Genomic DNA, 13,571 nt, shown 5'->3' with positions numbered 1-13,571 from the left:
CCTTTACCAGTGAGATTTTCACATGTTTTCCTGTTACTAATTAGTGCCCTTTTGTTTCAGCTTAAAGAAGTCCCTTTAACATTTCTTGCAAGGCTGGTCTAGTGGTGATAAACTCCTTTAGCATTTGCTTTTTGGAAGACTCTTTATCTCTTCTTCAACTTTAAAGGATAATTTTGCTGGGTAGAGTGTTCTTGGATGGCAGGTTTTTGCTTTCAGCGTTTTAAATATATTATGCCACTTTCTTTTGGCCTGTGTAGGTTCTGCTAAGAAATCTGCTCATAGTCTTATGAGGGTTCTCTTTTACATAACAAGTTGTTTTTTCTCACAGCTTTTAAGATTCTCTCCTTGTCTTTAATTTTGACACTTTAATTATGTGTCTTGGTGGGGTCTCTTGGTTTATCTTACTTGGAATACTCTGGGCTTCCTGGATCTGGATGTCTGTTTCCTTCCTGAGGTTAGGGAAGTTTTCAGCCATTATTTCTTTAAATAAATTTTCTGCCCCTTCTCACTCTCTTCTTTGGGGATCCTATAATGTGAATGTTGGCCCGCTTGATGTTTTCCCATAAGTCTCTTAAGCTATCTTCACTTGTTTTAATTCGTTTTGTTTGTTTTGATGCTCTCAGTGGGTATGTTCCACTGATACTTTCTAATGCTTCATCTAGTCTGCTCTTGAACCCCCTGGTGTGTTTTTCAGTGCATTATTGTATTCTTCAGCTCTATGACTTCTGTTTGGTACTTATAGTTTATATCTCTTTGTTAACATTCTCACTTTGTTCATTTATTCTTCTGTCAAACCTAGTGAGAATCTTTATGACCATTATTTTGAACTCTTTATCAGGTAAATCACTTATCTGAACACAGGAAGGTTCAGGGACCCACGGGACCCACTGTGAGATGGACCTGAGCTGAAACTCCATTAATCATCTGGCCTTCCTAAGTGCCTACTCTGACTGGTGGGCCACAGTGATGTTTTGGGTCTCTTGGAATTTGTGTCAATTCAGAGCCAGTTTCTAGTAGTCCCTGAAAGGTTTGAATATTTCCTTTTTTAAAAAATATTTTATTTATTTATTTGACGGAGAGATACAGCAAGAGAGGGAACACAAGCAGGGGGAGTGGGAGAAGGAGAAGCAGGCTTCCCGTGGAGCAGGGAGCCCGATGCAGGGCTCGATCCCAGGACCCTGGGATCATGACCTGAGCCGAAGGCAGACGCTTAACCGACTGAGCCACCCAGGCGCCCCTGAATATTTCCTTTTTCCCAGTGCACAGTTCCCCTGGTAAACAGCCATAGATCCCTTTGGGCAAGGCTGGGAGGACTATTAATAAAATAAGTCAGAGAAAGACACATACCATATGATTTCACTCGTATGTGGAATTTAAGACACAAAACAAACGTGCAAAGGAAAAGAAGAGAAACCAAGAAACAGACTCTTAACTAGAAAACCAAGTGATGGTTACCAGAGGGGAGCTGGGTGGGGGGATGGGTAAAATAAGTGATATAGGGTATTATAGAGTACACTTATCATGATGAAAAATGTAGTGCAATGCAGTGCAAAATAAAATATAAAAAATTAAAAAAGAAAGCTAAGCTTAAGCCTAGGATATCAGTTCTAAGCCTTACATATTCTCAGATTAACAGTGAGAAATTATCAGAGCTCTTCAGAAATCTAAATTTCCATAATGATATTTTACTGTGAAAACCATTAGCCATCACTTTCCTCAGTGCTGTGTGCACTGCCCTCTCTCCTCTGTGTAGGTAACACCATTTCTCAAACCTCAATAACTACACAGAGCATTTTTCTCTCTCTCAGATACGTGGTCAGAAATGGAACAGGTTGATATCTGCTACTCTTCATAAGACCAGATACTCATCCCAGGGCTGTTAAGTGGTTGCCATCAGCTGCTTTGGAACATAGGCAGTGTTGAATCCAGGTCTCAGAGGCTTCCTCCCATTCTTGGCTGCCCCTCGGCCCCAGGGCTGACCACCTCAGTGGCTGGATCCGGGAACGTCTCGAACATCTCTTCCCTGGGCTTGGTGTCTGTGCTTCTTGTAAACACTTCTATAGAGGGCTTCGCTTGCAAGTTGATGTGAGAGCAAAGGGGACTTGTATTATCTTCACTTCTCTGCCAGTTAAATGCAGTAGTTGATGTTCCATGTTAGCTTCTGCTCCACTGGAACTCTTACTCAACTCGATCTTAGCCACTTCTGGAATTCTTTGGCTGTACAGTTGACTCTTGAACAACACGGGTCTGAACTGCACTTACATGCAGACTTTTTTCAATAAGTATACCTATAGTATTATAAATGTATTTTGTCTTCCGTATGTTTTTCTTAATATTTCTTTTCTCTGCGTTTATTGTAAAATACAGTATATAATGCATATAATATACAAAATGTATTACTCAGCTATTTATGTTATCTGTAAGGCTTTCAGTCAATAGTAGGCTATTAGTAGTTAAGTTTTGGGGTAGTCAAAGTTATATGCATATTTCTGACTGCTCAGGGGTTGGTGCCACTAACCTCCTTCAACCTCTTGTTCAAGGGTCAGCTGTCCTAATCATAATCATAAGCATCTAATGAACATATTCTTATAGTAGATGCTATTCTAAACCATCTACATGAATCATCAAATTTCATTGTCACAAAATCCCTGAGGTTAGTGTAATTATTTTTTAATTAACTTAATTACTAGTATGAATTTATACTATAATTAGTGTAATTCTTTTTCTTTTTTTAAGATTTGTTTTATTTATTAGAGAGAGAGAGCACGAGCAGGGTGGGAGGGCAGAGGAAGAGGAAGAAGAAGCTGGCTCCCTGCTCAGTGGATCCTATCCTTTTCAAGCAACAGAGTCTCTGGTGATTGATTGCTAACCCATGGCTACAAAAAAGGCCTGGATGAAATCCTGAAACTGCTATTTTTTGAACCACATTTTAAGACTGGATATTCTTAATATTCTCTTTGAAAGAAGGGAGACAGCAAGATGGATCATTATTCTCACCTCCCAAATCAGAAAGGTAGAAGTGGGAGCTGCTCTTGCAGTTGTATAAACATTGGTAACTCAGTGGTTATCAGACCATCCAAACTTTCTCATGCAACCAAAAGCTTCCAGAGCAGCTCCTTTAAATTTATAGAACTTGGCTGTCCAGAGAGTAACAGTTTTGATTCTTAAATGGTATCTCTGTGCCCTAGGGCAGAACATGTTGTTTGTAATAACAGGAACAATTTGTGGTCCAGAAGTCCTCCCCTTTGGCAGCCACGTAAGCAGAGAAGAAACTATCGTTAATATCACCCTTGCTGCACCCCGGTTTCAGTGGGAAGAGGCATATTATTAATTAGAGACAAAAGCCCCTGTCAGGAAAGAAAGGCCAGGCAGTTGAGGCAGGGATACAAAACAGAGGTTGCTGTAGTGTCACTCGGTGAGTCCCCGGAAGGTGAGCCGCATGCAGCATGCCCTTACAGGTGCCAGAAGGGCAGCATTTAGGAATTGTGCCCCTCTGTGATCAGTCGTTCTCTGACTTGGATGCTCTCATGCAGTCACTCATTGTGGGAAGAGTTGAAGAACTGAATTTTGTCTCTCCCCAAATAGGGAGATTTGAGAGACCCAGGGTCAGGCCTTTGGGAAAGCAAACGGGGAGTGGTGGAATTGACTCAGCATTCAAAATCCCGGAAGCTGTGTCTGACTCTGGGCTTGGTCTGGGAATAGAGTCCTTTCTAACCATCCCAAACTAGCCTCTTTATGCCTTCTAGAAGAAACTACTGGTGCCTAGGAGTTTGGCATCTAGAAAGGCATTTGGAAATTCCCAGAAAATCACAAAGGGAAGGGAGATCTGGAGATGGGGAAAGAGATACAAGGAGAACATCCCCAGAACAATTCAGTTGAGCTCCTTTTAGGGATTTACACAATCCTTTGGATATTTCTTCAGTTTAGGGTCCTGCTGGCTTGTAGAACTCTAGATCTCACCTTGTTAGGACCAGTCAGAACTCTGTTGATTTCCATGCTGCTCACTTATCTGAGAGAAACCAGTCTGTTCTGAACCTGAGTCCCTGACATCAAAGGCCATTCTAGAAGAAACTGTTCGTGATCTTAGGGCTTACTCCCAGACGAGACAAATATAAGCCTCCGAGACACTTAAATTTTAGCAGGCCAGGCCTACACTAGCCCCGTGCCAGGTTTGTCTCCCTGCGTGGCACAAAGCTTCAGCTGCAGCCCCTGGGCTATGGCCTCTTTGGACAGCTGACCTCTGAGGGTAGTCTGCTGGCTGAGTCATCTGCCACCTACTCAGGCTACGGGGGTGTGTGGCTCCCGAGATTCTCACACACTGAAATCTTCCATTATCTTACTGCAGTTATGTTCTTGGGCTTTGGCATTACAGGAGCATATAAGACAGAATGTTCTGTTCACTTTTGCTTGGGGAAAGAGAAATAGTGAATTTCATACAGTTACGTTGCACAGTGGTGGGTCCACCTTTCCCCAGTATAACTCTATAACAAGTTTGTGGGTCAGTGTTCTCTCAGCTGCCATCACCTCCTGAGTTTTCTCTGGTAGACGACAGAAGTGACAGCAAGGGGGCAGTATAACGTCCCCTCCCACTTCTCCAGCCTGATTTGTCAATGTCCCAGCAGCCTGTAGAGGGAAGACTTGAAAGGGTGATGAGTGTTAATGAGGGCACTTGTGTTGAGCACTAGGTGCTCTGTGTAAGTGATGAATCACTAAATTCTGCTCTTGAAACCAGTATTACACTATATGTTAACTAGAATTTAAATAAAAACTTAGAAAAGAAAAAAAAAAGGAAGAGCATATGAGCATCTATGACTGCAGTCCTGGAAATTGGTCTAGAACTGCTGTTTGGGGGTGGCTGACAGGAGCCTCCCATTCTGTTCTCATTCCTCCGAAATGCGGTGGGCAATGGCCGGAGCAAGGGGCTGGAAGGCAGTAGGCTGGGGCAGTGGAACAGGGCTCTGGGGAATGGCCTCAGGGCAAAGCCCTCTCTGCCTTGGAGACTGAAATCCTGCTGACGCCATCTAGGAAGAGCCTCAGGAAAGGGGGTCACGCAGAAAGCTTAGGAGGAGTCCCGGTGAAGAAGTCCATCGTTACTCCTGGCCTCCCCACAATCGATCCCCTGTCAACTATGTTAGGTGAGTTAAGGTCCTAAGCAGCACATGTGGTAGGAGCTGAACCAATGAGAAGGGGTGACCAAAAATCCATGTCTGAGCCGAATTCCTGTTCCTTGCTTCTGTCACCGGTCAGACATGATCCCTGACTTCACAGCTGAGAGGACCCGGTTCAGGATCTCCCTCTGCCTTGACATTGTCACGAAATTTCAGTTCAGTCCTGTCTCTTAGGCATAAAAGAAAGACATGGGGCTCTGTGGCTTCTATGCCCAACTCATTCACTCGTTTGGGAAAATGGTACCTTCCAGGCCGCCCATGGCTAGAAAGTCTGGAGGACAGTTAAAGGGGGAAGTGGGGCTGGGTCAGGAGGCTGATTTGGGCTGAGGAAGGGGGAGGGGGCCAAGGGTTTCTGGGGTGAGACCCAGCCATGCAGGGCAGTGTGGTGGGGTGGGTCCAGCCGCTAGGGGGAGCGTGGGTCTGAGGCAGGCCTAGGAGGACTGCAGGCCAGGAGAGCTAGTCAGCCAGACCCCATGTCCCCTGCAGGCCTGGGAGTGAGGCAGGTTTGCTGTCACGTGCAGAAGAAATGGTCACAGGAGAAGAAATGGGACTGGACATCCATCACACACTTCCTTCTTCCTGCCTGTGTGGGAGCTCGGAGGGAGCCCTGTCACAGAGCAAGTCTCCCTCTTCTCATGAGCTCACCTGGGATCAGATGATCCCACTCGGGTGGGCTCCCTGCTGAGCAGGGCCAGGGAAGTGCTGGTTGGTGGTTGGCAGAACTGGCGGAAGAGGATATTGCTGACTGCAGGGAACTTTCTTTGGGATCGGTGGGGGCGGTGGGGAGGTGGGTTCTGTTTTTATTTTCTTTTATTTATTTCTTTCTTTACTGTTTGAGGTCAACAGCCCTGAAAATAACTTTTTTTAAAATTTATTTTATTATGTTATGTTAGTCACCATATATACATCACCAGTTTTCGATGCAGTGATCCATGATTCATTGTTTTCACCCTCCTTAATACCTATCACTGGGCTAACCCATCCCCCACCCCCCTCCCCTCTAAAACCCTCAGTTTGTTTCTCAGGGTCCATAGTCTCTCACGGTTCATCTCTCCCTCCAATTGCCCCCCCTTCATTTTTCCCTTCCTTCCCCTAATGTCCTCCATGCTCTTCCTTATGTTCCACAAATAAGTGAAACCATATGATAATTGACTTTCTCTGCTTGACTTATTTCACTTAGCAGAGTCTCCTCCAGTCCCATCCATGTCGATGTAAAAGTTGGATATTCATCCTTTCTGATGGCTGAGTAATATTCCATTGTATATTCCATTCTTCTTTATCCATGCATCTGTTGAAGGGCATCTCGGCTCTTTCCACAGTTTGGCTATTGCGGACATTGCTGCTATGAACACTGGGGTGCATATGGCCCTTCTTTTCACTACATCTGTGTCTTGGGGTAAATACCCAGGAGTGCAATTGCTAGGTCATAGGGTAGCTCTATTTTTAATTTTTTGAGGCACCTCCACACTGTTTTCCAAAGTGGCTGTACCAACTTGCATTCCCACCAACAGTGTAAGAGGGTTCCCCTTTCTCCACAACCTCTCCCAATATTTGTTGTTTCTTGCCTTGTCAATTTTTACCATTCTAACTGCTGTAAGGTGTATCTCAATGTGGTTTTGATTTGAATTTCCCTGATGGCTAACGATTTCCTTTTCCCTGCATCCCCTGCCCTTTCAGGGTCCTCCTGCAGGGGCAGGGTGAGCCCAACCTCAGGCTGACTACAAAGGAGCTGAATGTGGACTCAAGTCCATTGCCTTCTCCATCTGCAGACACAGAGCATGGGTACAGAGTGAGCCTCTGGCCAGGGCAAGAGCAGGGCAGGAGCAGGACAGCATGTCCTACAACCTCCCATGGAGGAAGGGACAGCAGGGTGGAAGGGCTTTGAACAGGAGCCAGGAGAGTGGGGAGAAGGTGCAGACTCTCAGCTCCACGAGCACGGAGGGCTGGGAACCTGCTTCCAGGGCTCAAATATGGAGGCGGGAGGAAAGAATGGCTACAGAGCACATCCTCTCTATCTGTGGGAGGGAGAGGTGGCCACAGGTGTCCAAGGTCTGTCTGGGGCCCACGCTGAGATCCTCAGGTGAGAGGTGTTGAAGGGCTAAGCAGCTGGCCAAAGCTTCTGGCTGAGTCTGGAAGGCAGACTCTGGTGTTAACCTTTTTAAAGGGAGTTACCAGGGCACCAGCTCCTGAACCTCCCGCCATCTCTGGGCCTCACATTCTAGGAGGGGAAGAGAGGTCCGGTGATAAAGGCACCCTTCCCACAATAACAAATCACAACCTCACACATACCGTGTCAACTATGACAGTTGTTAGGAACGTGAACTTGTGGTATATGCACAGAAGTATTCTCGTAGGCAGGTAATGGCAAATGTTCACAGTTTTTCTCAGATTTAGAAGCACAAAGGGAGTTTTATGTACTTCTTAGAAGTTTGGTGTGTTTCCACAATTTCTGTTACTTCTATTCCAAGTAGAATGTTGTTCAAAGTTGCCTGGATGAACACAAGGAGAGAGACACGATGCACAAAGCTTGGAATTCATGGCCGATTTTAATCCCTGGTTGCCCAGATCATGGTGCAGGAGCATCTTCCCAGCCAGAACACGGGGTCCTTTGCTTCCAAGCATAAGCTTGGTTCTCCCAACTCAGACCCTCCGGACTTCTATCCATGGATTGGTGCCTGTGTCTCACATGCTCCCAATGCAAGACTCATGAATGTGGTCCCTTAGATCCCAGGCAGGCTTGCAGGACGCCCTAGTTTCAGTGGGAGTTAGTTTGTGAATATTGTCTCTGCCAGGCAGAGAGAGATTCTTTTTTTATTTTATGTTTTAATGGAGACAGACTTTTTCTTACCTGTTCTCCCTACAGTCATCTCCAATCCTGGGAACGCTTCTCCAGATTGTAAAGAGAAGGAAACAGCATGGTAGAGTGGAAAGATAATGGCCAACCCAATCAAACAGATATGCACCTTGTTCCCTGGGGAAAAATACTTTCTAAGTGCCCTTGGGCTTCAACTGGAATATGAGGTCATTTCTTTCTAACCTATGTGATTGTTCAGAGAATTCAAAGAAATCAAGTGCATAACATGCCCAAAGAATGTTTGACACCAAGTAGGGTCGTCCTGACCATTATCCACATGTGAACTTCTTTTTTTTTTTTTTTAGATTTTATTTATGAGAGAGAGAGGGAGAATGAAAGCATGTGTTGCAGGGGAGGGCCAGAGGAAGAGGGAGAAGCAGACTCCCCAGCAATCAGGGTGCCTGATGTGGGGCTCAATCCCAGGACCCTGAGGCCACGACCCTAGCCGAAGGCAGATGCCTAACTGACTGAGCCACCCAGGTGCCCCGTCATATGTGAATTTCTTAAGTCCTAACAACTACATCTGATGTACCTCTGGCAGTACCTCTTGTTTCCACCTGTGAGGTCCCAGAGGCACAGAGAAGGGAGTAACTTGTTTAAGATTGCATAGTAGGCAGGTAGCACACTTAACCTTCCATCCCAGATGTGCGGGGGAAGATTATGTGGGGGATCACACTTGGGGCAGCCTGTGTCTGGCTCTGTCTGAGAATGAGTCCACTCAAGATAAATGGGCCCCACACTCACTCTTTCCCGCAAGATGGGAACCTGCCATTATCAGTGCCTGTCTTCTTTGTGGTGACCACCAACCACAAGGTAGGCAAGGAGTGTCATCCTGTGAACTGGGAATTATTGTGCCTCTCAGGTTAACCAGGCCAACGATGCATTCATGTTTTCATCAGATAGTTTTGATTATCTCATAGGTGCAAGGCCTCTTTCTAGGTGCTGAGGAGAAAGCAGTGAACACAACACAGAAATATCTTGCATTCATGGCACTTTCATCCTTGAGAGAGGAAAGAGACAAGAAACATAAATAAGGAAAAGCCTTCAAATGACAAACCAGGTTAAACATGTGGGAGAAAACAGGAAAGGGACATGGCGAGCATGGTCAGGGAGTTTTGCACATATGTCCAAATATTTCCTGTTTACCCATGAGTACATTGGCAAGTCTCACTAATCAAGTGACACTTAGTAGTTGAAAGAGGGAGGTAAAAAGGCAGAGAACTGATGAGAAAACTCCTTTCCAGGCCTCCCTGCTGCTTTCCTTCCCTCATACCCCATTTCTAGTGACTAATCCAAATATGTGTTGCTCTCTCCCCATCATCCCCAGTGTAAGTCTCTCCCACTGTAACCATTTCTGGTCTTTGTCTCCCTTGGACAAATTAATGAATAAAGCTCAAGGGAAACAGATCATCTAAACCTCTTCACCCCTCTTTCTTGAAGTGTCCCATCCATCTCTCAGAGGGGTGCTACACTGGGCAGTCGGACCACATCTGGAGTATCAGGCTCCGGTCCTGATGACCAGTGTCCCAGATGGTTCTACTTGAAAGGGACTGAGCAATTCCCTCACAGATGCTCAGTGATCCCAGCTTTATCATATGTGAAAGGCAGTCCTGTGGATGTGGGGTTAGACACGCTCTTTGTAGGCCAACATCCAGAACTACAAGCGAAGTGAAGAGGTACTAGCGAGAGAGATTCTCTGCCAGTGTTAATTAGTACCTTATGCTAGATCTAATAAAATGAAATGGGGTGTCTGGATGGGCTGAGTTGTAAGTATCTGGAGGAATGCAAATGCAGACAGGATGTACCGTCTTCTGGGAACATTGTAGAGAGGATTCAGGTGGCTTGATCTGAAATTTATGATTCTGTGATCTAGTGGGATGCCTGAGGGCACGTGATGGGAATAAATAAAGCTGGAGCCTCCCTCTGGGACCGTCTCAGGAATGGGCCCCAGGATGTTCCATTTGCTTCTGCTGAGCATATTCACAGTGCTCTTCATGGATGAAGGTAAAGCCTGGTGAGGGAGGCAGTGATGGGTGGTGAGAGCTTATGTGGGGAGAAAAGGGAGGTTTCTAACCTTGACTTTTTGGGCTGCTGTAAAATGGCTTAAGGAGATTTTTTTCTTCTCTTCATAGGAGACAGAGTCCTGACATCGAAATGTATGGTGCAGTTGGTTTGCAATTTTTGGATAAATAATGCCACAATGAGAGGGGACATTCCTGATTTTTTTCAAACATTGTCTCTATATCCTCCCTGACTACATTCTGCTATCCTCACTCACTGTTCTTGTGTCTGTTTTCTGCCCCCAGCCTTGGGTGAAGGGAGGAGGAGGCTTGAATCCCTGGGGTCATAGCTGTCAGCTATTCAAGGGAGTAAGGACCCCTGGCAGAAGTTGGGAAGGGTGTTAACTTCCTTTTTGTGAGGTCTGCACCTCACCAGTGTATGTGTTGATAGTGGGGTAGGCTTCTGAAGCAGAATTATTTTCCCTAGAGCTCTGCTTTAAATTTTTCCTCTATTTAGTCATTCGATTTTGCTATCAGTGTGCCCACTTTAATGGATACAGATGCCTCACTGGCTTGAGAAGGTGCTGGAAGATCAACCTAACAGTTTACAACAGGAGTTGTTCCATAGATCACTACTACTATAGTGATCGAATTACAGGTAAGTGTAGGTTATAGAGAGACACAAAACGTTACCAATGGTGCCCACCTTCCCTGGAGTCAAGGTGTAGAGGGAAACTGGGATCACAGGAGAGACTGGAGAAGGTGGAATTCTCCATATACCCACCTGGGGTGGTGCCTGTGTGGGAGGCAGATGTCTTTTGCCTGGTTCTATCTAGAGAGACCTAGATGAGATGTAGGCACAGCTTTGGGGGCTCATTCCGGTCCACAGAAAACCAATGAGGTTTTGGAGAGATGTCATTGCTAGGAAAATGGTGTGATTAAGCGAGGTGATCACATTTGCTTTTTTTCTCTCTTTAGGGAGATCTCTGTATCGTTACACACAACTGTCTTGTAAACCTTGTGAAGAGGGAATGGTCCAAGTATACCATGACTTACTGAGAGAAACACACTGCTGCAATCATAATGACTTTTGTAATAATGGCCACATAAATTTAGATACTACAGTTTTATTTGGAAAAGGGATAGATAACATGACTGATGTGATACAAAACAGAAGATAAACACATGCTTAAGATTTTAAACCATATGGGAACACATGTCTTCTTAAATAATACTTTCCCCTTCCGCTAAAATAGAGAAAGAGTATAGGGGCACCTGACTGGCTCAGTCTGAAGAGCATGGGACTCTTGATCTCAGGATTGTGAGTTCAAACCCCATGTTGGGTGTGAGATTACTTAAATAAACTTTTAAAAAGAGAAAAGAAAAAGATATAGTATAAAAGGGAATAGACCATAAAGTAGAAAAGATACACACAAATACACACACACCATAAAACATTATAACAGCATTGATTAAACATATCAACCAAATTAACACTCTGATGATTTAGAAATATGACCAAGTCAAAACAATTCAAAATGTGTAAATATAAATGAATGGGAAAATACATATTAAAAACCCATATGGATTATGAGCCTATTTATGGGTTTAAAATCATCAAAAGAGATAATATACTTTACATTATTAAAGTCACTAATCTACAATAAAGATACAGATTATTAAAAACAGGCAGCCAATACCACAGCAACAACTTTTCTTAACAACTCTCCTATAGAAATTATAGGAGATACGATGAGAAAAAGAAATGCATGCTAATCACCAGATCATGTGGGTAAATAATTAGCAAGGGGATTGAAGACATATACAACATGACTATTAAGGTAGATCTTATAAACCTATATCTAATCCTGAACCCAGAAATAGAGAACATGGCTTTTCAAATGCACATGGAACATTCACAAAGATTGGTCACATATATTTGCCCTGTGGAGGATAGAGTTGATTTACATCTGAACTGTAAAACGTCCATATTTTTCTCAGTACATGTTTGGAATTTTGGCCAGGATAAAAACCTTTATGATGTGCTCCTTAAAGTCTGAAACTCCCCTGGTGACTCCCAGCATCATTTTATTTACTGATACAAATGAACTGTTTTCCAGCCTGGCTTGATCACGTGGTCAGAGACATTATAACCCCACCCCTCCCCACCAACCACATGCACCCTCATTAAGAACTTCTGTTTAACATGAGAGACTGTGGACTCTGAGAAACAAACTGAGGGTTCTAGAGGGGAGTGGGGTGGGGGCATGGGTTAGCCTGGTGATGGGTATTAAAGAGGGCACGTATTGAATGGAGCACTGGGTGTCACACACAATGAATCATGGAACACTACATCAAAAACTAATTATGTAATGTATGGTGATTAACATAACAATAAAATTTTAAAAATTAAAAAAAAAGAAACAACAACAAAAAGAACTGTTTAAAATAGCCCTGAAGCTGAGATTCCTCACACAGATTTTGATTGTGCAATCCAGTGACGGAGAGCCATCTGTATGTAAATGAGGACTCCTGGGAGCTTGTGCATGGAATGTCTCTTGGATTTCCCAATTTTTGTCCGCACTCTCCTTTTGCTGCACTGTATCCTTTGTCTTTAAATAAAAGCTGTATTCAATATGCACTATAAATATGTTCCTAGAGTAAGTGTGTTCTATGAAGTCTGATGAGGTTTTCCAGATATCTGAATTTGGGAAATCTTTGCAAGGCCTCAAAGAAATATTCAATAAATGCCAAGAAATAGAAATAATATAAGCGGTATTCACTTACCACATGCAATAAAGTAGAAGTTAAAAACAAGACCAGAAAGGTACCCCAACCTGGAAATACAGAAAGATGTTATCAAGGAGCTCTTAATAGGAAAATCCAGGCAAAAAAAAAAAAGCAGAATTTTTTAAAATTTTTATTTATTTTTATTAACATATAATGTATTATTTGTTTCAGGGGTACAGGTATGTGATTCATCAGTCTTACACAATTCACAGTGCTCACCATAGCACATACTCTCCCCAATGTCCATCACCTAGCCACCTCATCCCTCCTACCCGGCCCCTCCCCTCCAGCAACCCTCAGTTTGTTTCTTGAGATTAAGAGTCTCTTATGGTTTGTCTCCCCCTCTGGTTTTGTCTTGTTTCATTTGTCCCTCCCTTCCCCTATGATCCTCTGTCTTGTTTCTCAAGTTCCTCATATCAATGAGATCATATGATAATTGTCTTTCTCTGATTTACTTATTTCGTTTAGCATAATACCCTCTAGTTCCATCTATGTCATTGCAAATGGCAAGATCTCAATTTTTGATGGCTGCATAATATTCCATTGTATGTATATACCACATCTTCTTTATCCATTCATCTGTTGATGGACATCTAGACTCTTTCCATAGTTTGACTATTGTGGACATTGCTGCTATAAACATTGGGGTGCACATAGCCCTTTGGATCACTACATTTGTATCTTTGGGGTAAATACCCAGTAGTGCAATTGCTGGGTCATAGGGTAGCTCTATTTTCAGCTTTTTGAGGAACCTCCATA

The 13,571-nt window shown here is 43.8% G+C and overlaps 1 protein-coding gene across 1 annotated transcript in view; it reads left to right on the top strand.

The window, feature by feature from the left end:
- The first annotated feature begins 9,650 nt into the window (after positions 1 to 9,650).
- Positions 9,651 to 13,571, top strand: part of LOC112840249 (uncharacterized) — a 52,836-nt gene continuing 48,915 nt past the window's right edge. Inside the window, exons 1-3 of the mRNA XM_073903940.1 lie at positions 9,651 to 10,026; positions 10,155 to 10,178; positions 10,540 to 10,680. Of these exons, the coding sequence (XP_073760041.1) occupies positions 9,963 to 10,026; positions 10,155 to 10,178; positions 10,540 to 10,680 (229 nt within the window). The 5' untranslated portion in view covers positions 9,651 to 9,962. The remainder of the gene's footprint in view (positions 10,027 to 10,154; positions 10,179 to 10,539; positions 10,681 to 13,571) is intronic.

The sequence above is a fragment of the Callorhinus ursinus genome, unplaced genomic scaffold (assembly GCF_003265705.2).
Source record: "Callorhinus ursinus isolate GAN/ISIS: 27379988/994484 unplaced genomic scaffold, GSC_fseal_2.0 scaffold19, whole genome shotgun sequence".
Lineage (NCBI taxonomy): Eukaryota > Metazoa > Chordata > Mammalia > Carnivora > Otariidae > Callorhinus > Callorhinus ursinus.
This window is presented reverse-complemented; position numbering and strand designations above follow the sequence as displayed.